At 59.4% G+C, this 26,977-nt stretch overlaps 1 protein-coding gene across 1 annotated transcript; it reads left to right on the top strand.

The window, feature by feature from the left end:
• The first annotated feature begins 1,486 nt into the window (after positions 1 to 1,486).
• Positions 1,487 to 24,728, top strand: QRICH2 (glutamine rich 2). The gene is made up of 30 exons (XM_053661303.1): positions 1,487 to 2,185; positions 2,365 to 2,448; positions 3,383 to 3,442; positions 3,823 to 3,921; positions 9,187 to 10,371; positions 10,493 to 10,646; positions 10,703 to 10,762; positions 10,838 to 10,953; positions 11,003 to 11,332; positions 11,398 to 11,662; positions 11,813 to 12,078; positions 12,143 to 12,367; positions 12,413 to 12,487; positions 12,593 to 12,821; positions 12,878 to 13,726; positions 14,491 to 14,576; positions 15,119 to 15,216; positions 15,695 to 15,809; positions 18,453 to 18,707; positions 19,437 to 19,559; positions 19,666 to 19,740; positions 19,932 to 20,096; positions 20,215 to 20,336; positions 20,753 to 20,818; positions 21,075 to 21,176; positions 21,867 to 22,070; positions 22,342 to 22,486; positions 22,821 to 22,905; positions 23,205 to 23,333; positions 24,571 to 24,728. Exons 1-30 carry the CDS (start codon positions 1,487 to 1,489, stop codon positions 24,726 to 24,728), a joined length of 6,624 nt encoding a protein of 2,207 aa, XP_053517278.1.
• Positions 24,729 to 26,977: the final 2,249 nt, after the last annotated feature.

Here is a 26,977-nt window from a genome sequence, read left to right as displayed (position 1 = left end):
TGGGTGATGCACAGGAGAGGATTGGGACTTTGCTCCCCTGAAGATACCAACAACCACCTGAAGGCCTGCGTGCCTGGCACTGGGGATCTAATGGTGAACGGGCCTGCAGAGGCACCCTCATGGAGGTCAGAGGTTGGAGGTTGCAGCTTTGGGCTGGACAAGGTTCTCAGGGACCGCTGGCTTGTGGGAACAGAGGGTTCCTGCAAGTTACATTTTATCAGCTCAGACTAAACATCTGAATCTGAAAGGAGTTACCGTATTTTTAGATGCATCTAAAAATACCATATAAGACACCGGGCCATAAGACGAGCCCAGGTTTTACAGGAGGAAAATGGGATAATTTTTTGAAGCAAAAAATGTGGTAAAATATTTAATAACCTGTGACCCCGTTCCACCGCTGCTGACCCCCACCCACGGCGACCCAGGTAAGGTACTTTCAGACTGTAAGATGCATCCTCCTTTCCCCCAAATTTGGGGAGAAAAAAGTGCATATTATAGTCCAAGAATACGGTAAAACAGGACTAAGTAGAGGTGCGTGCACAGGCTCCCTGCAGCGTCCCTGAGTGCCGCACGTTCTGGAGGAGCCCGGTGTGGGGAAGCCGGGCCTGTGGAGAGCACCGAACTGGCCCAGCGCGAGTGTGCGGTAAATTAGGCCCACGAAGCAGGGAAAGCGCCGTCACCTGGTAACTAACTGGCATCAAATGGGCGCGGAGTGGTCTTTTCTAAGCCACCCTTCCTTCGATGGCGCAAAATGACGTGGAAACTGCCCCACCGGGGCCAGGGCATCCGCACTGCGGCCCTCAGGTCTGGGCCACTGCTCAGTGTAGTGGGACAGCGATGGACGCGCAGCGTCGGTGCCGCGGTGCCCGGTACCTCTGGTTCCTCACCGGCCTCGGCGTTGGTTCCCCGATAAAAGGGCCTCGGCGCAGCCGTGTGCCGCCTTTCCTCGGGGGCGTTTACTGAGAACAGGAACGGCGGTGCTGGGGAGTGCGGCCGGCCGAGGCGACCCCAGCTCCCTGTGGGAAAGGGTCCCCAGGGGAGTGGCCGCAGGCCCCGCGAGGTGCGGACTCCTGCGCCCTCCGCCCTCCTCTGGGGGCGCGCCCCTCCGCGGAACCCTCGGGCACGCGGGGGCCACCGTCGCTGGGTCGCCCCCGCCCCGCCCCTTTTCAAACGTCCGCTGGCCGAGCGAGACCCGGCGCGAGGGGAGGGCGGCCCGGGGCTGGAGCACAGACCGTGAGGAGCCAGCGGAGGGCTGGAGGTGCCCCAACCCGGCCCGGGAGGCGGGTGGCGGCTCGGTTCCGGGAGCCAGAGCGGCTGTGGGGCGCACCTCTCTGAACTCCAGGCAGACTCCTGACAGAGCCCAGAAGCAGGGCAGGACGCCCCTGGGGCGCCCACAGGGTCCCCGAAAGCCCACAGTGGCCGTGAACAGTGAGGGGGCACGGCCAACGGTCCGGCCGCGGGAGCTGACCGCCCGAGACCACGCACGATGCCGCCCGCGACGCCTGCCTCCAAGGTCTCCCTCCGGGAGCTGGCCGACCTGGCCATCGGCACCCCGGAGGTGGGCGCCGTGAACTTCACAGCCCTTCACACGCTCATCGTGGCCATGCTCAAGAACCTCCACTTGCAGGACACCCGGGTGGACTTCCAGACTCTGTCGCCTGAGCAGAGCCGCTCCTTTGAGAGCGCACGGGCCTCGCAGAGCACCCCGCAGATGGGTGTGTCCAAGGAGAAGCGGAAGAGCAGCGTGGCCAGGGTGCCGGCCCAGACGCTGGAGAGCCAGGTGAAGGACCTGGGCGGGCAGGTCCAGGACCTCGGCCGGCAGTTCAAGACCATGGACAGCCAGGTGCAGAACATTCTGGATCACATGCAGTACTTCACTGCCCTGGTAAGCGGTGTGGACTTGGACACCCAGGAGTGGCCAGAGAGTCAGGAGATGGGAAAGGACTTGGCCCAGGAGGTGGCCACACCCGCCACTGACGTGACCAGGCCCACTGCCGACATGGCCACGCCCACTATTGAGAAGACCAAGCTAGTAAAGGCCACACCAATGCCCACGATGGACACGCCTGTGCTGGGGGTGACCACGGAAATGCCTGAGGGGGCCGTGCCAGTGCCCGGCATGGCCACATTGGTGCCGGAGAAATTGCGAAGGGGGCTGATGAAAATGTGGAAAGACAAACCGAAGGTGAGAGCATTTCGGGCCCCTCCAAACCGCCCCCCAGCCCAGGTTGGGGCTGAGTCCCAAAGGCGGCCACGACCGCCCACCACTGCGGGGAGGAGGCCAGTACAGGCCGGCTCAGAGATGGTGGGGGTGCTGGGCCTTGGTGCAGCCCAGGCCCACAAAGCCCCCACTCCACCTTGCAGGCCATGGAGCTGCTCCGGACGGTCACGCAAGATGCGAAAACGCTGGAGGAAGTCCGGGAGAAAGCCCAGGAGCTGACCCCAATTGTGAGGGCGGTGGGACCCCCTCTTGCCCTGCATGGCCCTCCCTCCCCCAGTTTGCATGGAGGCTCACCCTCCCCTTATCAGACACCCAAGGATCCTGAACCCATCTAGAGGGGTGCTGCCGGCTTCTCAGAATAATTCTTTGAATTTCGTCTAAAGCATAAAGAAATAAGGTGGTGGGTGTTGAGACACACTGTCCAGTCCAAGGCGCGGCTGAGATGGAGAGAGTTCTGGGGTCATCCCCTCAGTCCCCCAACCTCCGTCTGCAAGCTCAGCAACACCTTCACTTGGCTCTGTTTTCTTGGGGGGTTAGGGCTGAAGACTGGGGGCACAGCAGGAGGCAGAGAAGAGACTTGAGGGAACGGAGAAGCTCCCAGGAGCCAGAGGGGAGGCTGAGACTCGGGGGACCTCCGCCCACTGACCACATTTTGCCCACTTGGGTCATTCCAGGCCTTGAAACCTGAGTAGGGCTCATTTTTGCTCTGGGAAGCTTTGCTTTTTTAAAGTGAGGTGTTTTGGGTTTTAGGTTGTTTTATTTTTTAGAGAGAAGGCATTTTATTTACCTTTAGATTCTTAGATTCTGAAGGTTTGCAGAAGGTTTAAATTCCAGCAATTTGCTTTTAAACAACATGGCGTCACAGACGCCCTCAAAGGACCCAGTAACGCTTGTCCTTGGGCAGCAAGGTCAATTCTGTTCTGCATCTGGCAGTGTCTCACTGGTGCTTTGTCCAAAGGGGGTCCCAGGACCAAAGGCTCCCAGGCCAGCATTTGCTCCTGGCCCATCTGTCCCCACTGCCACCCTACCACAACCCATGTCCCCTCCCTCTTCTGTCCCCCGTTCCTCCAAGACCCACATGTCTCTCCCCCTTGCCCCTGTGTGAGTGTGTGTGTTCGGGGCCACAGGAGGGCCTGCTCCACCTCTGAACCCTTCTTCCAGAAACTTCTGCAACGGATCGAGGAAGTAGAGCGGAGAGTCAGAAACCGGGAGGAAATCCTGGTAATGCCTGCCAGTTTTGTGGGAAGGGCCCACAGGGTTGGGGGGATGAGTGCCCCAAGCTTGGCTCCCTCTCGGCACCCCTGAGCTTCTGCCATGGATGTCCGTGTCCCCCCAGGGAGGACGAACTCTGCCCTCTGCCTCCCGGGTGCTGCCCCTGGGTTGAAGGGAAAGCCCTCCCATCCTTTCCCCATGCTCCACCAGGGCCCCCATGAGACAGGAAGCCAGTGGCCCAAGACTCCCAGTGACATCTCCTTGGGGCTAGGGCTGCAGCAGGACCCCCCCCTTCCTGTCAGCTCAGTCCTGCTCCTCAAATGTCCTGGGATTAAAGGAGCCATGTGTGTGTGCGCATGCACACCCGTGCTGCTGTCTGTCGCCATCAGGAACCCTTGAGCCGGAAGTTGACTTTGATACCCCCTGGGGAAGAAGTCACCATGGTCACCTGGGAGGAGCTGGAGCAAGCGATCGCTGATGGCTGGAAGGTCTCCTAAGGGGTGAACAAATCCAAGGGGGGGGGCAGGGGTGTGGCAGCGGTCCCCCCCAAGCCTCTCCCTCTGCCCTGTCATACGGCGTTCCACTGCGTGGACATTCATAGTTTGTTTCCCAGTCTCCCACCATGGCCGTTTCTGGTGAGCTTCCCAGTTCTACAACAGCTCTCCAGGAGTGGACACACGCGTAGGGCCAATTCCCAGCAATGGAGTGTGCGTTTGTGGTCTGGGTACCTTTTGGCTAATCGCCTCTCATGGGTGGGTTCCCATGTAGACCACCCCCAGCCATGGAGGAGAGAGGTCCCCTCTTGCGGTTCCCCCAGCACTGTCTGTAAGGCCCTCATTCTTTGAGCTTGGCCACCCACTTGGATGGAGAAGGGCACCCGGTTTACTTTTGCAGTGCTTCAAAGTTCTTTCGCAGCCTGTCCCGAAATGCACAAGTCCCTGCACTATCGGTGGACAAAGGTGGACCAGCCGCGGCAATGACACCTCTCTAGGGAAGGGGCCCTTTCGCTGACGGGGGAACTTGCACAGAGGTGCCGGGGTAACCAGATCCTTTTCGAGCCCCGTGCTTGCTTCATCTGAAAAGAATGGGGATTTTTACATGGCCATCCAGGATGAGGATCAGCTGACATTCGGTCTCGACATTTTCCTATCCCTGGCTTTGCGCATCTCAAAAAGGGTCATACAGATAGGCAGAAACAACGGGGAGCAGGGAGGAGAGGGAACCCTTTGGCGCCACCACATGGCCATCTGGGGTGCAACAAATATTTCTGCACAATAGACAACCTGCTGTTTTCTGAACTGGTGGGGGGGGGGGCGGTCTTTGGAGGAAAGTACCACCGAAAAGCTTTGGAAGAGGAGTCTGCAAACGGGAGGGGTGGCCTAGGAACAGGCAGCCTCTGCTTTCACTGTTTTTAAAATAAAAAAAGATTTTTTTATTACTGTTGATGTGCAATGTTAGTTTCAGGTGTACAACACAGTGACTAGGCATTTCTCTGCAGCATTTATATATAATGCTATTACAGTTGTTCTATTCCCCCTTCATTCCCCTCCACCCTGCACACCCCCTCCCCCACCATTCCCTCCTTTAGTTTATGACCATGTGTCACAAGTTCTTTAGATTCTATATTTCCCATACTATTCTTGCCCCCCATCTATTTTCTATCTACCATCTATGCTAATTTTCTGTACCTTCTCCCCCCTTCTCCTTCTCCCACTCCCCTGTTGCTAACCCTCCATGTGATCTTCATTTCTATGGTTTACTCCTGATCTAGCTGTCCTCTTAGTTTGCTTTTGTTTTAGGTGTGGTTCTTAATAACTGTGAGTTTGCTGTCCTTTCACTGTTCCTATTTTTTATTTTCTTTTTCTTAGATAAGTCCCTTTAACATGTCACATAATAAGGGCTTGGTGATGATGAACTCCTTGAATTTGATCTTATCTGAGAAGCACTTTATCTGCCCTTCCATTCTAAATGAAAGCTTTCCTGGATAGAGCAATCTTGGTTGTAGGTCTTTGGATTTCATGACTTGGAATACTTCTTTCCAGCCCCTTCTTGCCTGTAAGGTCTCTTTTGAGAAATCCCCTGACAGTCTGATGGGAACTCCTTTGTAGGTGACTGTCCCCTTAGCTCTTGCTGCTTCTAGGATTCTCTCTTTCATTTTAATCTTGGCTAATGTAATGATGATGTGCCTTGGTGTGTTCCTTCTTGGGTCCCGCTTCTTCGGGACTCTCTGAGCTTCCTGGACTTCTTGGAAGTCTATTGCCTTTTGCCAGATTGGGGAAACTCTCCTTCATCATTTGTTCACATAAGTTTTCAGTTTCTTGCTCTTCCTCTTTGCCTTCTGGTACCCCTATAATTCGGATGTTGGAGCATTTAGAGATGTCCTGGAGGTTCCTAAGCCTCTCCTCGTTTTTTTGAATTCTTGTTTCTTCATATTTTTCTGTTTGGTCATTTTTTTCTTCCTTCTGGTCTGCTCCCTTGATTTGAGTCCCAGTTTCCTTTCCATTGCTATTGGTTTCCTGTGTGTTTCCCTTCATTTCAATTAGTTTAGCCTTCATATGTTCCTCTAATTTGTGACTAAAGTCAACCAGTTCTGTGAGCATCCTGATCACCAGTGTTTTGAACTGTGCATCTGAAAGTTTGGCTATTTCTTCATCTCTTAGATTTATTGGCTCTGGGACTTTGAGTTCTTCTTGAGCCATGTTCTGGTCTGTTTGCACCTGTTACGTAGGAGGAGTGGAGCCTTAAGTGTTCACCAGGGTGGGGCCACCCAGGGCACTGGTTTGTGATGCTGTATGTGGGGGCGGGGTCAGAGAGGGACAATAGTGGTCCCCTCTGCTGCTTCCTGCCCGCCACTGGGGCCTGCGTGGTCTGTCTCACCGCTCGCTCCTTCGCCAGTTTATCTGAGTGTGAATGTGTGACCACGGTCAGCCCTCAGTGGGTCTGCCCGCTTCTCCACACCTGGGATTGGCCCACGGCTGCCTTCGTGCCTGAGTCATATGCCCGGGTCGGTCCGGTGGATCTTTCATGCCTGACCCCGCTCTGTTGCTGGCTCTGCCCCTCTTACCGGTTTGGCTGAATGGTTCGTTGTTGTCAGACTTCTGTATAGTTCAATTTTCTGTGGTTTGGCTGCATTTTTGTTGCTGAAACTTTGTTGTTTTTAAACTTGGTTGTGCGAGAAGGTATAGTGTTTCCACCTGCGCCTCCATCTTGGCGGAAGTCTCTCTGTGCGGCATTTCTTTAAAAGCTGAAGCTGATGTACAAATACCATTGTTGTGTGTTATGAGTGAGCCCGCATGTTCTCAGGGAGCCAGCAGCAGGCACCTGTGAGACTGTAAATAAATGCCTGGAGACATTCTGCTCCTCCTAGAGCTAAGAAATTGTCAGCATTTTGACAGTTCTCAGAATCATGAACAGCTCCAGAAGCAAGGGAGAATATAAATGCCACAAGCTTTTGAGAAGCTAGAGGTCAAGTATAGCTCAGTGGATTGAGCGTAAGCCTTCGAACCAAAGGGTTGCTGGTTTGATTCCCAGTCAGGGCACATGCCTGCCTGGGTTGCAGGCCAGGTCCCCAGTAGGGGCACATGAGAGGCAACCACACTTTGATGTTTCTCTCCCTCTCTCTCTCCTTCCCTTCCCCTCTCTAAAACATAAAGATTTAAAATCTTAAAAAAAGAAAAAGCTAGAGGACAAGCCAGGTGATGACAGTTATCTGCCCAGGCCCGTGTCAAAGTCTGGGATCCCGTGACGTTTGACAGCCCCTCTCTGACGAGCCCGCAGGCGGTGTCTTCTGTTCTCCTGGGTTTAGTGATGCAGACTTTTCTGGTTCTCTAGCCTCATTTTCACATGTACAGCTGACTCGTGATTTATCACTTCCGGGTTAGCCAATCTTCCTTTGGGTACTTGCTGTCTTTCCCTTCTTGAATTTGCCCAAGAACAAGAGTACAGGTGGTCAGCAGCATCCCAAGGTGCGGGGCTGGGATGCAGGCCTCGAGATGGTTTGGGCTTCTCGCTGTCTCCCTCCCCAAGGGCCGGCGTCCCTGCCCACTGGCGCTCACCCCTGTGCCCTCCCTGGGGCCTGGGGTCGTGTTCTTCACTCCAGCCTGCCAACCTCTGCTTGCTTGTTTGCTTGCTTGCTTTCTCATTTATTTTTTAAAATTTTCATTGTTGTTCACAACCTCTGCCATTTATTTATCTATCTATCTATCTATCTATCTATCTATCTATCTATCTTTTAGAGGGGAAGGGAAGGAGAGAGGGAGAGAAACATCAATGTATGGTTGCTTCTGGTGCATTCCCCTGCTGGGAACTGGCCTGCAACTCACAAATGTGCCCTGGCTGGGAATAGAACCGTGATCGTCTGGTTCGCAGGCCCATGCTCAATCCACTGAGCTACACCAGCCAGGAGCAACCTCTGCCCAGCCAGGAGCAACCTCTGCCTTCTGATCGCAGTGTTTAGTTGCTGCCAGAGCAGGGTCTACCCCTTTCGCTTTGCTCTGTGTTTTCTGTATGTCCCTCCGCTCCTCTGGGATTGTACCATGTGAACCCCCTTGCTGTTTCTTTGCCTGTGTATTTTTTATTGTTCTTTTTTTTTGCCCGTATATTTTTTTACTTATTTTCTTAGTGGGTCCCCAGCAGTATTCAGGGTAGAGCTGACCACTCTGCACTGCTGAGACCACACCTTTCTGGGGACTCTGTCCCCTGAATTCTGAGTGTTTTCCAGACTGGCCTCTAGAAGCAGGCACCGGCCCCTCCAGCCTCGTGGGTGGTCCCTTTCTCAGCTTCAGAGAGTTTCCTCCTGGGCGTGCCAGTCACTTCTTCGCGGGGCTGAAGGGGACTTGCTGCAGAACCTCCAAGTCATCTCTGTGCTTCTGCTTTCTGATTCTTTGTCCTGTGGCCGCCACCTGCTGAGCACTCAGCTTTTCTCCCGGGCTCAGGGAGCGTGCTGGGTCCCCGTTAGCCCTCTCTCCCACTGCAGCCTGGAAACTCCATTGAAGCCCCAGGCAAGGCAGCTTCCAGGGACTGCTGACCTCCATTAGTGAGCAGCCAGGGCCCAGAAATCCACTCTCTCATTGTTGGTTTTGGGTTTCAGATTCTGGTTGTTACAGAAAGGAAGCCAAATGTATTCCTCGTGACTCTTGTTTGGGTTGGACACGGAGATGGTCCCTTAATTCATTCTGTTTAAACAGATTTTCGTGTTCTCCCGTGTGGGTGCACCATACATCCATCAGTCCCGTATCGGTAGCCTGTTTTTGTAAACAACGCCACAGGCTCAGTCTTCATGCCTGTTCCTTGGCAGCCTTTTGTGAGAGTCAGTAGAGAGCATTTCTGTCTGTGGATGTTCTGGGTCTAAGGGCTTGTGTGTCTGCATTTTAAATACATAGTTCAGTCGCTCCGCAGCACACGCTGCTGCCGTCAGCAATGCGCCGATCACGGGCCGGACTTCGTATCTTAAACTTAATTACTCGTGTTCTTTGCGGCACGGACCCCTTGTGTATTGTGGTGGCCCTGTCTTTTAGGAGGGAGGTTATATATTATGATGCCATTTGCAAATGTGCAGATCCTCCAAAGTCTGGAGAACTGTCCTTCTAGAGTGTCCAAGTCTTTCTTTGTGTTTAGCTTATATTTGGGGACCAGCGGGGACTTTCCCCCAGACGTCTTAAGTGTTCCTATTTGGACAGCCCAGATTTCCTTCCCTCCGAACCTCACAGTATTTTTACTTGAGGTCTCTGCTTTCTGTCTTCCTCTTCAACCAGAGCTCAGAGTCAACAACAGCACTTCTTAAGCGCAAAAGCTTAAAGCAGATTTCCTTACCATCAAATGACATGGCTCCAAGTGCGTCCTCCACCAAGAGTTCAAGTGTCGACAAAGCTCCAGATTCTGCTGGTGGCCTTGGCCCAGATCAGACCTTACCAGGGACCAGCAGGTCAGGACATCCCTCTGAGGGGGTGCCTGGCAGGGAACAAGGCAGACTCTCCTCTGCCACTGGGATTCCTGGGAAAGAACAGCGCCCAGTGGCCCGTGATGAAGCCAGCCTGGCCAAAACCCAGCACCCCTCTGAGTCCCAGCTCAGAATGGAGCCTAGAGAGCAGTTTGGCTTCGCACATCCAAGGAGAGAGGAACAAGACACACACCCTGGCCCCGCTCCAGAGGACTTAGCCTCAGCTAGAGTTGGGCGTCATCACGTGTACCCAGACCCGGCTGGGGCGGTGCACGTCAGCCCAGGTCAAGTCTATGCATGGCCAGATCAGCATGGGTTAGAGCCACTTGTCCCAGATCAGCTTGACCTGCTACAGCCTAGCACTCACCCACATGGTGTGTTCCCCTTCAGCACAGGCCAGCTGGGTGTGATGCCCCCTGGAATGGGTGGGCAGGAATCAGTAGCCCCTGGCACAGGTCAGCATGACATGGCGCCACGACGGGTACCTGGCACAAAGCAGCAAGGATTGGCACTACCTAGTGTGGAGCAGCCTGGTGTAGTTCCACTTGGCACATATCAGCAAGGTGTGAGACTTCCTGGCACAGACCAGCGTGGTATGGAACAGGCTGGCGTGGACGAGAGTGGCATGGGGCCACTTGGCATAGATCAACATGGATTTGCAATTTTTGGCACGGATCGACAAGGACTGGTTCCCCCTCTTACAGACCAGCATGTTTTGGGATCACCTGGTCTGATGCAAGCTGTCACAGATCAGCAAGGTTATATACAGCTCAGCATGGAAACACCTGAATTCATACAACTTGGCATACAGCAGCCTGGTTTGGTGCAGCCTGGTGCTTATCCACCTAGTTGGGTTCAACCTGGTGCATATCCTGGTTTGGTCCAGCCTGGAGCAGTTCATCCTGGTTTGGTCCAGCCTGGAGCAGTTCAGCCTGGTTTGGTCCAGTCTGGAGCAGGTCAGCTTGGTTTGGTCCAGCCTGGAGCAGTTCAGCCTGGTTTGGTCCAACCTGGTGCAGGTCAGCCTGGTTTTGTCCAACCTGGTGCAGGTCAGCCTGGCACAGGGCAACCTGGTTTTGTCCAACCTGGTGCACGTCAGCCTGGTTTGATCCAACCTGGTACAGGTCAGCCTGGTGCAGATCGGCGTGGTTTTGTCCAACCTGGTGCAGTCCAGCCTGGTATGGTGCAACCTGGTGCAGGTCAGCCTGGTTTTGTCCAACCTGGTGCAGGTCAGCCTGTTGCAGGTCGGCCTGGTGCAGGTCGGCCTGGCGCAGGTCGGCCTGGTTTGGTCCAACCTGGTGCAGGTCAGCCTGTTGCAGTTCGGCCTGGTGCAGGTCAGCCTGGTTTGGTCCAACCTGGTGCAGGTCAGCCTGGTTTGGTCCAACTTGGTGCAGGTCAGCCTTTTGCAGGTCGGCCTGGTGCAGGTCAGCCTGGTTTTGTCCAACCTGGTGCAGTCCAGCCTGGTGCAGGTCAGCCTGGTTTGGTCCAACCTGGTGCAGGGCAGCCTGGTTTGGTCCAACCTGGTGCAGGGCAGCCTGGTTTGGTCCAACCTGGTGCCCATCAGCCTGGTTTTGTCCAACCTGGTGCCGGTCAGCCTGGTGCAGGTCAGCCTGGTTTGGTCCAACCTGGTGCAGGTCAGCCTGTTGCAGGTTGGCCTGGCACAGGGCAACCTGGTTTTGTCCAACCTGGTGGAGTCCAGCCTAGTGCAGGTCAGCCTGGTTTTGTCCAACCTGGTGCAGGTCAGCCTGGTTTTGTCCAACCTGGCTTTGTCCAGCCTGGTGCAGGTCAGCCTGGCTTTGTCCAGCCAGGTGCAGGTCAGCCTGGTGCAGGTCAGCCTAGTGCAGGTCAGCCTGGTGCAGATCAGCCTGGTTTCATCCAGCCTGGTGCAGTCCAACCTGGTGGAGTCCAACCTGGTGGAGTCCAGCCTGGTGCTAGTCAGCCTGGTTTTATCCAACCTGGTGCAGGTCAGCCTGGTGCCAGTCAGCCTGGCTTTGTCCAGCCTGGTGCAGGTCAGCCTGGCTTTGTCCAGCCGGGTGCAGGTCAGCCTGGTGCAGGTCAGCCTGGTTTGGTCCAACCTGGTGCAGATCAGCCTGGTGCAGGTCAGCCTGGTGCCGGTCAGCCTGGTTTGGTCCAACCTGGTGCAGTCCAACCTGGTGCCGGTCAGCCTGGTTTGGTCCAACCTGGTGCAGGTCAGCCTGGTGCAGGTCAGCCTGGTTTTGTCCAACCTGGTGCAGTCCAGCCTGGTTTTGTCCAACCTGGTGCAGTTCAGCCTGGTTTTGTCCAACCCGGTGCAGGTCAGCCTGGTTCTGTCCAACCTGATGCAGGTCAGCCTGGTTTTGTCCAACCTGATGCAGGTCAGCCTGGAGCAGTTCAGCCTGGATTTGTCCAACCTTATGCAGGTCAGCCTGGAGCAGTTCAACCTGGTTCTGTCCAACCTAGTGCAGGTCAGCCTGGTTCAGTCCAGCCTGGTGCAGGTCAGCCTGGTTCAGTCCAGCCTGGTGCAGGACAGTCTGGTTCAGTCCAGCCTGGTGCAGGTCAGCCTGGTTCTGTCCAACCTGGTGCAGGTCAGCCTGGTTCAGTCCAGCCTGGTGCAGGTCAGCCTGGTTCAGTCCAGCCTGGTGCAGGACAGCCTGGTTCAGTCCAGCCTGGTGCAGGTCAGCCTGGTTCAGTCCAGCCTGGTGCAGGACAGCCTGGTTCAGTCCAGCCTGGTGCAGGTCAGCCTGGTTCAGTCCAGCCTGGTGCAGGTCAGCCTGGTTCAGTCCAGCCTGGTGCAGGTCAGCCTGGTTCAGTCCAGCCTGGTTCAGTTCAGCCTGGTGCAGGTCAGCCTGGTTTTGTCCAACCTGGTGCAGGCCAGCCTGGTACAGGTCAGCCTGGTGCAGGTCAGCCTGGTTTTGTCCAACCTGGTGCAGGTCAGCCTGTTGCAGGTCAGCCTGGTTTGGTCCAACCTGGTACAGGCCAGCCTGGTGCAGTCCAACCTGCTGAAGGTCAGCCTGTTGCAGGTCAGCCTGGTGTAGGTCAGCCTGGTTTTGTCCAACCTGGTGCAGGTCAGCCTGGTGCCCATCAGCCTGGTTTTGTCCAACCTGGTGCAGGTCAGCCTGGTTTTGTCCAATCTGGTGCAGGTCAGCCCGTTGCAGGTTGGCCTGGCATAGGGCAACCTGGTTTTGTCCAACCTGGTGGAGTCCAGCCTGGTGCAGGTCAGCCTGGTTTGGTCCAACCCGGTGCAGGTCAGCCTGGTGCAGGCCAGCCTGGTTTTGTCCAATCTGGTGCAGGTCGGCCTGGTTTTGTCCAACCTGGTACAGGTCAGCCTGGTTTTGTCCAACCTGGTGCAGGTCAGCCTGGTGCAGGTCAGCCTGGTTTTGTCCAACCTGGTGCAGTCCGGCCTGGTTTTGTCCAACCTGGTGCAGGTCAGCCTGGTTTTGTCCAACCTGGTGCAGGTCAGCCTGGTTTTGTTCAGCCCGGTGCAGGTCAGCCTGGTGAAGGTTGGCCTGGTTTGGTCCAACCTGGTGCAGATCAACTTGATTTGGTCCAACCTGGAATGGATCAGCATGGTTTGGTTCAGAGTGGCATATATGCACCTGGTTTGGTCCAGCCAGGGGCCTATCCCCGTGGTGTGGTCCGGCCTGGTGTATATCCACATGGTTTCATGCAGCCTGGTATGGATCAGCGTGGTTTGAGGCAACGTGGTGCAGATTACCAAGGATCGGCACCACCAGGCACAGAGTTTCGCGGCTTTCCACCCCATGCGGATTCTCCAACTTTCATATCACCACGCCCATATCAGCATGGCGTGGTACCTCCTGGCAGAGATCAGCATACCCAGGTGTCACCAATTCTGGCAAAGAAAGGTTTGACGTCGCCAGGTACAGAGCGGCGGGGTCCAACACCAGGAAGCACAGTTATGGAACCTGCACGTCCAGATCAGCAGCATTTGGGCCCACCTGGCCCATATCAGCGCGACCACACACCCTCGATCCTGGACTCCCAGGGGTTCATGCACCCTGGCCCGCGTGGCCCAGGGTACCCAGATGTCAGTAAGCGTGTCCAAATAGGTTTGGATCCAAACCAACCTGAGGCTTATATCCAGACTCCCCCACGCCAGGACACCACCTCTTTCAAGAGTACAGACTCCCTTCCTCGCCTCTACCAAGTCTCATCGGAAAGGAGCAACATCCCGGGCGAGAGACACGACTCACTGGAAAGAGTGGCTCCCAGCTTCCCCGTGGCGGTGGAGACCTTCCGTATGATGGGGGAGCTCATTGCCCTCTACATGGAGCTAAAGGAGAACATGAAGGACCTGGATGAGAAGAAGGCTGGCCAGTCGGACTTGGAGAAGATCCAGTATCTGCTCTCCCTGATGGGTGGGTGCCTCTGGCCGGGAGGGGAGGCCACAGTCTTTGTCCCGAAGTGATCTCACCTTTTCCCTGCCCCCACGCCACCCCCACCCCAATCCTGACCTCAACTCCTGGCAGCCGGGCTCCTCCCCGAGTCCCAGAACATAGGACGTGTCCATTCTTCATCATTCTGGGTTCTCCTAGAGCCTCCAGGCTCCCAAAGGTGGAACCAGCAGGAGCAAAGGAGCCTCAGGAGCGGAATGAGGCAGGGCCACGTCCGTTGTGGCTGGCAGAGGCTGTTGAATATTTAAACCTAACTTTGTCAATTCACGGCTCCAGGTCCAGAATAATTCAGTGTAGAGTTGGGTTGGGAGTTGGGTGGATTTAGTGGGTCAGTGGTCCCCCAGGGGTATTGAGCCTTAGGTAGATTTCTTTTTTATTTTTTAATATTTTAGAGTGGGGAAGGGAGAAGGAGGGAGAGAAACAGCAACATATGGTTGCCTCTCACATGCCCCCTACTGGCGACCTGGCCTATAGCATGTGCCCTGACTGGGAATTGAACCAGAGAGCCCTTGGTCCACAGCCCAGCGCTCCATCCACTTAGCCACACCAGCTGGGGCTCCTTAGGTGAATTTCTTATGGGCCAGGGACACTCCTGTCTCCTTCCTTCCCATCCCGTCCCCCCAGGCCTGTATTCTCTGGGGTAGCTTCATCATGGGGCCTGGAAATGGGGATGAGAAGCCCACTGGGAACCCTACCATTCCTGACTCGAAGGGTCCTGTTTTCCATAGTGCAAAAGACTATACCGCCTGAAATGCAGGAACAGGTGAAGACCTTAAAGACCTTGACCAAAGAAGTCCGGCAGGAGAAAGCAAAAGTACGTACGGAGGGTTGCCACCTTCGCCCTGCGCCAGGAAGCCCCCCACCCCTGGTGCTGTGATACCTGACAGTCCTGTCACATACTGGCTGAGCCCCTGGGTCCCGACAGTCCCGTCATGTAGGGGCGGCCCTCGGACAGTACCATGTCTGTTTCCCAATTGAAGACCGGACGCTCAGAGCTGTTGGGATGCAGGTGTGCTGACCAGAAGGCCCGAGCGCGTCCTAGCGCCCGCACCTGTTCCCAACAGAGCCCAGGCCCCGGAGCAGCCCCGGAGCCAAGTGTGTGGGGCCATCTGGGGCCAGCAGCCACGGCAAGGGGCTGCTGGGCCTCCGGTGCTCCCCTTGTGGCCACCTGTGTACGTCCCTGGGATGGAGGAGTGGATGGACGTCAGAAAGGGACCTTGGTTTTGGTCAGAAGGTTGGATTAGGATTAAGGAGTGGGGGAGGGGCTTGCTCAGGCTGAAGAGGTACCTTCAGAAAGCCAAGAACTCCAGCCTGCCTGGCCCTCCCCCTCCCCCTCCCCCTCCCTGGGGCTTGTAGATGGACAAGATACAGAGGATCCTGGAGGGTGAAGTGCATCCAGAAATGGGGAAGGAGATGAAAGGCGGCCAGCTGAGCCTGCAGCTGGGCATCCTCAGGTAGGTGCCCCAACCCTGACCTCACCTATGCTCAGCCAGGGAGGCAACGGCAGCTCTGGGCCACTCGATGCTGACCTTTGACCTGGGTGGTGTCCACTCTTCAGTTTGCCCGCGTCTAGTTCGAGTTGCTGGTGGAAGTTCCCCAAGTTCCTAGACCAGCTCAGCACCAGGGTTTGAAAGAGCTCTCCCTCCTCTCCTACCTCTCAAAAAAGGCCCCTCACACGCTGCCCCGTTTGGAGCTGGGAGTACTTGCTAGGGTCCCTCTGAGTCCTCTCTCCACAGTGCCAGGCCTCGCCGGGGAGCAGCACGCTGGCCACCCACCCCGGGACAGCAGGGCCTCGGGCTCCCTAGACAGAGCCTGCTGGGAGGGCCGACACAGCCCTGGTCCGTCTGCCTCCACCCCTGAGGGCTGGGGCCAGCACCGGGGGGCCGGGGCCCTGGGCTGGTGCTGTGGCCAGGCCGTCCCTTGCGCATGCAGAGTCACCATGGCCGACATCGAGAAGGAGCTGGCTGAGCTGAGGGACAGCCAGGAGCGGGGCAAGACCAGCATGGAGAATTCAGTCTCCGAAGCTTCGCTTTACCTGCAGGATCAGGTGAGGCTCCCACCCCCTCAGCACGCTGTGGGGACAGATGATGTGGCAGCCTCATCTGTCCCCACCAGCTCCTCTCTGGGGGGGTGGGGGTGGGGGGGATGTACCTAGGATTTAGCCCCTGGTCATCCAGAACCGGCTCTGAGGCCTCAGGTTCTCAAGGGGCAAGGCCAGCGTCCAGGCCTGCCTGCCTGCCTGCATGAAGGCTTTCCCCGATCTTTCAAAATTAGGTGATTCACGCACCATAGAACTCGCCCTTTGAAAGTGAACCAGGTGGTTCTTGGTCCATTTACAAAGGTGTGCAGCCATCAGCACGATCAAATTCCAGAAGGTCCGTCCCCCTGGAACAAGCCGCCCCTCACCCCCATCCCTGCCACCCGGCCCCTGGCAGCCGCCGCCAGCTCTCCGTGTCCGGGGAGTCCCCTGTTCTGGGCACGTCCCAAGAATGGAGTCTCACGCAGCACGTGGCCTTCTGGGCCTGGCTCCGCTCACGCAGTGAGAGGCCCTGCAGGCTCCTTCCTGCCGCAGCGGGGACTTCTGTCGGGGCTGCAGCCGAGTCGTGGTCCGCTTCGCGGCTCTGCCGAAACATCTTGTTTATCCCGCCGTCGGCTGAGGGGCATCTGGCGTTTCTGCCTTTTGGCTCCACTGGATAAGGATGCCGTGAACACTCATCCCCCAGTTTTTATGCCGGCCACGCGTTCTTACCTCTCTCGGTCACGGGCCCGCGAGCGGGATGGCTGGGTTACACGGAACCGCCACGGTCAACGTTTTGAGCAGCTGCCGCAGTGTTTCCCACGGAGGCCGCACCATGCGTACATCACCACCGACCCCCAAGAGGGTTTCAGCTCCTCATCCTCACGAACACTTACTTGCCTTTTACTTATTGAGTTGGTTAGAGCCGTCCTAATGGTGTGAAGTGGCATCTCATTTTGGTTCTGGTTTGCATTCTCCGAATGGCTAATGACATTGAGCATCTTCCATGGGATTGCTGGCCATTTGTGTGTCCTCTTTGGAAAGAGGCCCGTTCAAATCCTTTGACCACTTAAAAACCTGGGTTATTTCTCTGTCTGTTGTCTAGCTATTGGGAGTTCTTTATCTACTCTGGGTATTAGATTGTTTCTGGGTGTGTGATGCGCAAGTATTTCCTCCCACACTGTGGGCTGTCTTCCCTTCTCCTGATGGCGTCTGCTTTTAAAGCCTGGGCAATGCCAGCCACGGCCACCCCAGCACGTTCTGCCGAGGGGCGTTTGGACTGGGAGCAGCCCTCTGAGCACTTCCGGAAGGAGCTGAGGGGGCTCATGTCCATGGAGGCCCCATTCTGGGCCACTCCCAGGTTTGCTGGGACCGTGGTGTGACTGCTTCCAGCCCCAGAGCAGGTCATTGTTTGTGAGAATCACCTGTCATTCCAAAGCGCAAGTGTGAGCTCAGCAACCTCTAGGCTCCTCCCAGGTTCACTCCCTGTGGGCAGCCTGGCCTCCTAGGGCAGCGCCCGCAAGGTCCCACCTCCCACCCCTGGTTCCCCAGCCTCTGGCTCCCGCCTTTCCTAACACACCGCTGCTCCCTCCGCTGCCCCTCCTCCTGGAGTGGCCACTTTTTCCTCTTCCTGACCCCACTGAAATGCCAGTGGTTTGGGGAGCATCCTCCTGTCTTTGGAGAGAAGTGACCCCCTCTTTTAACCCGAGGGCCCACTGCCAGGCTCTTCTGGACTCTCCAGGAGAGTGTAGGCTCTTTTGCTTTCAAGCAAGGGAGTCACGCCAAGCCCAGGCAGAAGGCAGCGTGGGTGGCAGTCGGTACGTGTACAGGGAGCTGGAGACAGAGCGACTTCCAGGCCAGGGCGCAGTCTGGCCCCGGCCACTCTCTGTCCGTCTGTTCTGCTGTGTATCCGTTCCCGAGTCTCTTTCCTTATCCATCTCGCTCAAATACTCTCACATCTCTTTCCCATTCCACTCCGGCAGCTTCTCCCTCTCTCACTCGTGGTCCAAAGTGGCTGTCCTAGGCCCTGCTGTGTCACACGCTTCCATGAGAGGGGGCTCGGGTTGGCCTCGCCCCTCTTCCTGAGCCAGGTAACACGGCACAGGTCTTTGGCCAGTCTAGGGACTGGTTGCCCTGGAACCGGGTGCCTGTCCAGGACCAGTCACCTGTGGAGACGAAGTGGGACCGTGGGAAAAGCAGAGAGCAGGAGGGCCAGTGGAAGGCGTTTGTTCCCGTCCAGGCCACGAGAGAGCCGTGGAGTGGTGGCGGCACCCATCACCGCGCTTCACTGTGATGACAGAGCGTGTGTGAGGCTGCCCCTCCCGTCCCCGGGCCAGAGCCCAGCCTGCGTGTCATCAGGAACCTCTGACACATGTCACCACCCTAAGGTTTAGCCAGAGGAGCTATGCCATCACAAGGCACCGGTGGGCCGGCTGGAGAAAGGTTTCCTGCACGGGCTTCCTTCAGCTTTGATGCCCCTTCCTGAGGCCCCTGGTCACTCTCTAACGGACAGATGTTGAGTGCTTCCCACATGCCACGCGCTCTGCGAGGCGCTGAGGGAATGGCGGCGGCCCAGGTCTGGGCGGGCGAGGGGCAGAAAGCACAGGCTGGCAGCGGCCAGAACCTGGCCGGGCCCACTCACCGCCCTGCACCTCCCCTCTCGCCTGCCCCCAGTTAGACAAGCTCAGGATGATCATCGAGGGCATGCTGGCCTCCTCTTCCACGCTGCTGACCATGAGCATAGCACATGATAAGACCCCGCTAACCTTGACGCCCGGTGGGATCCACCCTGAGGCCACCTGCCCAGCCTGCAGCCTGGACCTGAGCCATCAGGTCAGCACGCTGGTGCGGCGCTACGAGCAGCTGCAGAACATGGTCAACAGCCTGGCGGCCTCCCGGCCCTCCAAGAAGGCCAAGCTCCAGAGCCAGGTGACTCCCGCCGGCCTCCCTCCCGCCGCAGCCGCGCCTGGCCCCTGGGGGAGGCACACAGAGCCTGGGGCGGCTGACAGAGTCCCCGGGCGTTTTTTATGGTGGAGCCCTTTACTGACCTCATAAAATTGCCTGGTCCTTCCACAGGGTCACAGTGAGTGGCTCTCGGAGTGGGGGGACCACGGGCTGGGAAAGCACAGCTGGCTGAGGGGGGAGCAGAGCCCCTCACGTGCCCTGGGGATACTGGCATAGCTTTAGGGGTCACTGACTGTCCTTCACGCCAGTCTTCCAGACCTTTGCCCGATGCCCCCCTAAGGGCAGGTTTGCTGGTGGGGCCTGGGACGGCCACAGGGCCCGAGTCCTGCCTTTCGGGTTCTGGGATGCTGATCCAGCCCAGGTTGGGTGGGCAGACTGTAGCCCCCACGCTGACTCTCGGGGCAGCTCACTACTCCTGAGCTTCATTCACCTCTGCTGATTGCACCCTTGACCCCGGCTGGCCAGGTTCCCCTGGGCTGGTCCGTAGGAGGCAGAAAACTGCACTCCTGGCCCCCGGGGCGGGGGGTTCTCACAGGAAGAGCCAGGAGCCTCCCGCTGTTGGTGGGCAGTTGAGGAGGCAATAAAAGGGGCCAGCACTGGCCTGCAGGGGGCCTGCCTGCTGGGTGACACTGTAAGGGCTGGCTTGTGTGCCCTGCAGCCTCAGGGAGCCTGCCTCTGCCCCTCTTGCCACAGGACGAGGAGCTGCTGGGCCACGTCCAGAGGGCCATCCTGCAGGTGCAGGGTGACTGCGAGAAGCTCAACATCACCACCAGCAACCTCATCGCAGACCATCAGCAGAAGCAGAAGGACATCAATGTGAGCCGCCAGCAGGGCGGCTGGGGTGGGGGTGGGGGTGGGGGTGATTGTGGCTGCCCCCGCCCTTAGGTTTCTTGCTCCTTATTCTCCGCCTCCTTGCCCCCAGGCCTTGTATCAAGGTCTGGAGAAGCTCGAGAGGGAAAAGGCCAACAGGGAGCACCTGGAGATGGAGATCGACGTGGTAGGGGTCAGGCCGGAGGGGCCGCCCGTGTTCCCGGGAGGCCTCGCTGGGCATTCTTTGAAAGGCCGGGAGTGGAGGGGAGCCCACAGGGGTGGGGGGCGGATGTGGGCTGTGTCAGGGCTGACACCTCAGGGGACCCTCCGTGGCTCTCTCCCATCCGTGGGGGGCCGCCTCCTCCTCTCTCCGGGCAGAAAGCCGACAAGAGTGCCCTGGCCGCCAAAGTGAGCCGTGTCCAGTTTGATGCCACCACGGAGCAGCTGAATCATATGATGCAGGAGCTGGTGGCCAAGATGAGTGGGCAGGAGCAGGACTGGCAGAAGATGCTAGACCGGCTCCTGGTGGAGATGGACAGCAAGGTGAGGGGGCAGCAGGGCACTTGGAGGCCCTCAGTTAGGGCGGCGCCACCTTCCCCAGGCCCTGCAGACCCCACCTGCTCCCTTAGTGCTCACCTGGTTCTGTCCCCGCTACCCACAGCTGGACCGCCTGGAGCTGGACCCTGTGAGGCAGCTGCTGGAGGACCGGTGGAAATCCCTGCGACAGCAGCTCAAAGAGCGCCCCCCACTCTACCAGGCTGACGAGGCCGCCTGCATGCGGAGGTAAGGCCCGGAGGAGGGGTGAGGCTGGCACGGCGTGCTCAGGGGAATGGCTGATCCTGCGTGGACAGCCCCACAGTAGGAGTGGCAGTATTGTAGAGCTCAGGCCACTTCATAGTACAGTGAAAATGGAGTGGGAGGGAGTCCCCAGTTCCCAGAGCTGAGACCACTCTTGGGGGACCGGCTGAGGCAGCCTGAGTTGTGGGTTTCCACTACTGGCCACTAGAGGGCGCCCGAGGCTCACACAGCATCCCTCAGGGACTGGGGGTTTAGGGCAGGTGGGTGCTGCAGCTGCCCCCAGGTGTGGGCCTGGGAGTCCGTGAGTTCCAGGGGAACAGGGACGGGGTGGGTTCTCTGTCTCTCCCACTCCAGGTCCTCTGGGCAGGGCACTCACCCTCTGCATGTCCCGTTCCTCACAGGCAGCTCCTGGCACATTTCCACTGCCTGTCCTGTGACCGTCCCTTGGAGACTCCTGTGACTGGACAGTGAGTGCCCACACCGGCTGACCCAGCTGGGTGGCCATCACCGGGCGGGCACGATAGGGTGCTGTCTCCTCCATGCGCTACCCGCCTCCAGTGCACATCCTCTCCCCTGTCCTGCCTCTCGGCCCCATGCCTGTCTGCCTAGACAGCTGCCCGCCCCTTGGTCCTTTGGGCAGGCAGCACGGGGGAAGTGGGCAGCGGACTTGGACAACGGGAGTCCTCACACTGCGGCCCCCGGCTCCTCTCTGTCCCTGCGCAGACCCATCCCCGTGACGCCCATGGGGCCCAGCCTGCCGGGGAACCGCTCCATCCGCCCCTACACCGTCTTCGAACTGGATCAGGTCCGGCAGCAGAGCCGCAGGTACCTGCAGAGTCCTGCCCGGGGCTGGGCCGGGCAGGCAGGCGATGCGGGGCCCTGCTCACCGCCGGACACTCCTGACCTAGCGGCAGCCCTTCCTAGGGTGTTAGAGAAGCGAGAGGCAGGACCAGTGATCGCCTGCCCGCGGTCCCACGGCGGGTCCTGCTGGGACATTGCCAAGGGTGCCGGCCACCTTTGCTCCTCACACCCCCAGACCCTGCACGGGCTCAGCAGTCCTGGCATGGGACTGGAGGCGGGTTGAGGGGGGACCAGTGCCACTCAGCAAGAGGGCCGCTCGGCAAATGTGGGGGTGAGTGTGGGCTGTGGTTTCACACTGCTCCGGGCTCCTGTCCACCTCCCAAGGTTCAGTGGAAAGGGTAGTTTTTACATTGCACTTAGGAACCTAGGGGTTCCAGGTATGCGGACTGGACATGCGGGCACAGGGAGAGGCCAGCGCCACCGCCCTACTTAGCTGGAGTAACTGGGCTCCCCTCTGGGTGGCTCCTTTGTCCCACCTCAGGAAACCTTTCCTGCAAGCCTACTCATGCCCCCTTGGGGACCGTGGAAAGGGCTCCTGCCCACCCTGGGTCGCTGCTGAGCCAGGAGGTGACAGGGTGTGGTGTGGGCTGGGGCTCTGCCTGGGCACCGGCTGTGACCTCTGCGGCCGCCTCACCCTCCCTCCTGCGCCCTCAGCCTAAAGCTGGGCAGCACCACCTTCCCGAGGGCAGACCTGGCGCCCCTGGAGCGGAGTGTAGGGCGCCTGCACTCCATGCACTCCAAGATGCTGATGGACATCGAGAAGGTGCAGATCCACTATGGGGGCTCGGTCAAGGCCAGCAGCCAGATGATCCGAGAGCTACTGCAGGCCCAGTGCCTCAGCTCCCCCTGCTACAAACGGTAGGAGGGCAGGACCACACCGACAGAGCCCCTGCCATGGCAGCACCTCAGCCAGGACTGGGGGAAGCCCTGGGGTGGCGGGAGGGTGGCCTGTTTATGTGTGTGTTCTGAAGGCTGTTTTGCTCTCCCCCCCTGCTGTTCTGTCCCTTGCTCCTGCCCTGGTCCCCAGAGACCCCTGCAGATCGCTGCCCCCCCCCTCTCTGGGGCCTGGCCCCACCGTAGGTGCCCCAGGTCACATCTGCTCCTGGTGACTCTGCGGTCCTCCCCACAGGGTGCCAGACGTGGCAGACTACGCCTACTCGCCGGTACCCCGGCCGTGCGGCGGCAGCCACACGCTCACCTACCCCTACCGCCGCGCCCGCCTGCAGCACCTGCCGCAGGGCCTGCACCCCGAGGAGATCCAGCTCGCCCTGAAGGTCCGGGCACTGCCCGGGAGGGGGACCCCGACATGCCCCAGGTTCTCAAGTCATCTGGAAAACCCACCCAAGGTCCCCTCATCCCACCCTCTGCCTTGAGGCGGTTTCTTAATCAGACCTGGTTAAAGCCTCAGGTTCTGGGGAAAGGAATGCCACCTGGTGCGGTGCACAGCCCCCACCTCGGGCCGGAGGCCAAGGGCGCCTCCCCCTCCCCCGTCGCTGTTCCCTGGTGCCACCCAGCACCCCTGGAGGGTGCCCCAGGCCTGTGTGGAGACAGGGACAGAGGGAAATCCCTGGGTGCTACCTGGTAATGGACGCCTGCCCACCTCCACAGCACGAGGTGGACATCTTGGGCCTGGATGGACATATCTACAAGGGACGGATGGATACAAGGCTGCCCGGCATCCCGGGCAGAGACAGTGAGTCTGCAGCGGCCCGGCCACCCCTCGGGCACCCTGCTCGGGCACCTGGGACCCGCCCGCGCCTGGAGCGCCACGCACTTCCTGGGTCCGCCTCCCCGAACCCAGACGTTCCATCTCCAGAGGCCCCAGGCCTCTGGTGGCAGGAGGCCGAAGGCTGTGCAGGGTGCCCCTTAGCCAGGAGGCCGTGGCCCGGCCCCTCTCTGGGCTGGCTGTGCCTGGCAGCCCGCTCCTCTCCCCCTGCCCCGGGTCCCCACAGAGCTCTCCGTCGATGTCTCAGAACGGACCCTTTTCATCAGGCTTAAGCATCACCAGGCACAAGGCCAAGATGCCCCGGCCCCATGTGCAGCGGCAGCCGTCCCTCGGTGACAACGGCCAGCTGCCCTCGAGGCCTCAGAGCGCTGAGGTGCCGGCTGGCAACGCGTCAGGTAGGTCCCTCCGCGTGGCGTGTCTTTGCCGAGGCCTCAGGCCCGCCCAGGCGCCGCCGCCTCGCTCCACCAGCCCCCTTTCCTGCGTGTGGCTGGTATATGCCTTCATTTATTTCCCGAGGGAGAGGAAGGGCCTGGGAGCTGAGTGACGGGGTGGGAGGAGAAAGAGGCGCCCCAGGCCTGCGGGGAGGCACTACCGTGGTGCACCGTTTCACAGAGGTGGCAGCCCGAGACTCTGGCTCTGGCCCGAGTCTGTCCCTGCTCCCACGCGTTCACGGGCTCTGCGTGGTGGCGGCTGGGCCGTCTGGCCCTGCCCGTGGAGGGGTTCCTCCTTGCCCGAGGGTCTGGAAGGTCCCTGGAATCTCTGCTGTTCCCCGAGGGGCTAAGTCCCGCCTGAAAATTAGAGGGCTGAGGGCCCCCCAGGGTGAGTCCACACCTCGGGGCCAGAGAGGGACACTGGCCTGGAGCCAGGAGGCCGGGTCACGTCTAGGCACCTCTAGGCAAGTCTCCTCCCTCTCCAGACCTCGGTTCCCTCACCTGTCAGTAAAAGGGACACCCGGTGCTGCTTTGTGTCAGGTCCCCACGAGACCCGGAGGGAAGGCGCTGCCCTCCTTCCTGTAAAGCCACGGACCCACACGCTTCGCTTGCGGGGTCGAGGCCTCCGGCATCAGTGGGAGCCCAAGGGACGGGGAAAGGGCCGGTGACTGTGGGGCTCGGGCCCCGGTGAGGAGCTTCACAGGCACGTGTGCACACACGAGGTTTTGGTCCTCACGCCCACGTGAGCCTTGCTCATAGTAGAGGAAGTCCAGGCCCAGCCCGGCCAAGGTACCTGCCCAAGGCCACATGCTGGAGTTCAAAGCCAGGCTGCCCGTGGGGCACAGAGCAGGGGGTGCCACGCTCCTCCCTGCCCGGCACCCCACTGTCTGGCCGCGGGCATCAGCACTGTGGGAGCCGGCGCGAGGGCAGTCTTCGGAAATCCCCGCGCTTAGCTGTGCTCGTTGCCCCAACAGTCCCGCGTTAGCGGAGGACACATGGCCAAGGGGCGGGCTCTTGGCCGGCAGTAAGGGGCTTACTGTCACTCAGTGATTATCCCGCTTTGCTGAGGAGCACCTGTGAGGACCCCACACCCCAGCCGGTTCCCTCGCCAGCATTTTGTCCCCACGCAGCCCGGCAGGTGCCGGGTTCGGCAGCAGGCCCGGGGAGCAGGCAGAGCCACCCCCTGCCTCCTGTCTTGCAGCTCCTTCTCGTCAGCGGACAGACAGACCGGTCTCCTCACAGGGCTGCCTCTCCCAACCGCTCAGCCCCCGAGAGGGGTCAGAGATGCGCCTGGAAGTGCCTCCTGCGGAGGGGCTGGAGGAGCCCACCCGGGGGCCGAGGTCCTCCACTGCTCACTGAGCAGAGCTCGGAATAAAGGTTGAGGAAGCAGCTCCGGGGTGGCGAGGCTTCTCTGGCCCTGGCTCGGGAGGGTGGACTGAAGGGAGGCCCCCAGGGGAAGGGGGCAGACCTCTGCAGGGGGCGGCTGGCTTACAGCATGAGGGTTAGAGCAGGGCACCCCTAAACCGATTGAAAGCCATTCCCTGAGGGTGCAAGAGCTTCGGGCTGGGCAGCGGGGGGGCTACTCTCACAGCTGCCGGCGTCTCCTGGGCTGGACCAAGGCCGCTGCCTTCCCTGACTATGGCCCCTCTTTTCTCTCTCGGGACGCCATGTGTGTGTGAGCAAGCTGTACCCTTGGGGCAGAGGCGAAGGTGGCCACTGCCCGCTGCTCTCCTGCTGCTGGTTCAGAGCAGTGCCCAGCCCTGGGCTCAGAGCCCAGGGTGGTCGGGGAGCACTGCCACCAGCTGCCAGGAGAGGTTCTTTGAGGTCCCCTGCTGAGGCAAGAGGGCTCGGTCGCAGGGTCCGCAGGTGCTGGGCCACTTCCCTGTTCCCTCTCCGCCTGCTCCAGGCCCTGCAGCTCCCGCTGCCTCTCCCCACTGGTCCCCAACACGCCAGAGGGCTCACCCGCCGAGTCCTCCGGGCTCAGGGCCTTGACGGGCTGGAGGGACAAAGGACCACGCGTGTGGTTCGGTGCAGGCAGGGGCAGTGACTGTAGGGGACAAGCCCCCACCCTGAGGCCGAGTCTGAAGCAGTTTCATGGCCAGGTCTGTTCTCACGGGCTCCCTCCTCAAAGATGGGGATCCCCCACCCCCAGCCCTGTCTCCCCCTCATGGGAAAGCAATGTCTGGGGCCGGAGGCCTACTTTAGGATGTGAAGGCAGGGTCACAGGATCACAGAAGAAAGTGGCAGGAAACAACCCAGAAAAGGGTTTCTCCCCAGTCCCATCCCACGTGGGCAGAAGAGGGTGGGGCCGGTTGGGCGCTGTGGGTGCAGGCAGGTGCTCCCTGCGGAGGGGCAGCCCCGCTCTTTCCCCGGGGGCCAAGCGCCAATTCATCTTTAAGTGACGACAGATGGCAGGAGGGGCAGCCTGAACCCTGGGGTGCCCTTGCCTGGCTGGAGGCAGGCCCAGGCCAGTCTCTGCTCCTGCCCGGGCTCCTGTTTCTCTCACCCTCCCTGAGAAATGTCAAAGTCTTTGGCCTAGAAACCAAACTCACCAGCTTGGCAGGGAGAAGCAGCTGCAGGGACGGGCCCGCCCTCCCTTACACCCATGGAAGGACAAGGAGCCAGAGTCCCCAAATAGGCCAGGACGACCAAAGCCACACCTGGGCTCACCACTGACCCCCACCAGGTTGCGCCCACCGTGGGGACAGACCCAGACCAGGTCTTGGTGTGACCACCCACAAGTCAAGGGGCCGTCCCAGCCCGGGAAAGCACAGGTGGGCAGGGTCAGGGGTGAGGGTGGGAGGAGCCTTAGGGATTTCCAACCAGGAAACAAAACTGAAAGGACAGACCCGGCCTCACAGACAAGATCACTTGCAGGGGACTTGGGGCAGCCCCACAGGGTGGGCTGGCTTGCAGGCGGGGCCCTTCTCAAGTGTCGCTTCACTCTGGGCCTGAGCCTCTAGTCCCATTGTGGGGCCAGGGGCTCAGGAAGAACCCCAAGCCTGGGGCCAGCCCCATACCAAGTGACCAGGCTCCTCCCCACCCAACTGACCAGCCTGCATGGGAGAAGGGCCTCTGGGGCCAGGAGCTGCCTCCTGCCCGGCTGTGATGCCTGGAGGCTGGGGGAAGGGGACACCCCTGTTGCTGGGGCTCCCTGGCAGCCGTTTCACCTCTGGGTCACGGCCACATCGCGCACACAGAGACAGGCCACCCTGGAAGGAGGCCATGGGCAGGAACAGCTAGGACTGGGAGAGGCCTGGGGCACCCAGCAGAGGCTGGGGCTGCCATTGGGTCCCCGGGTAGAAAGGGCAGCCCTGCCCACCCCCCACAAGACAGTGGCCACAGGACCAAGCCCAGCCTGTGATGAGCAATGAAGGGAGGTCAGGGAGGAGACAGGGTCACAGCACCCAAATCAGGACTGGTCCTTCCTCTCCCCATGCAGCCCGTCCTCCCGTGGTGTCAGCCCCTGGTGGGACACCCTGCCCAGCCACCTAGCCGGGGTCCTGACCCCATGCCCCAACCACAGCAGTCCAGAGCCCCTGCTCTCTCCCCACCCCCCAAGGAGAAAGCTTTCCCTACCAAGGCAAATAAAGGCACCGCAAACCAGG

This window comes from Artibeus jamaicensis, unplaced genomic scaffold (genome assembly GCF_021234435.1).
Source record: "Artibeus jamaicensis isolate MK-2021 breed Jamaican fruit bat unplaced genomic scaffold, CSHL_Jam_final contig_2259, whole genome shotgun sequence".
Taxonomy (NCBI): domain Eukaryota; kingdom Metazoa; phylum Chordata; class Mammalia; order Chiroptera; family Phyllostomidae; genus Artibeus; species Artibeus jamaicensis.
The sequence above is the reverse complement of the archived record's forward strand: the minus strand, read 5'-3'. Positions and strand labels throughout refer to the sequence as shown.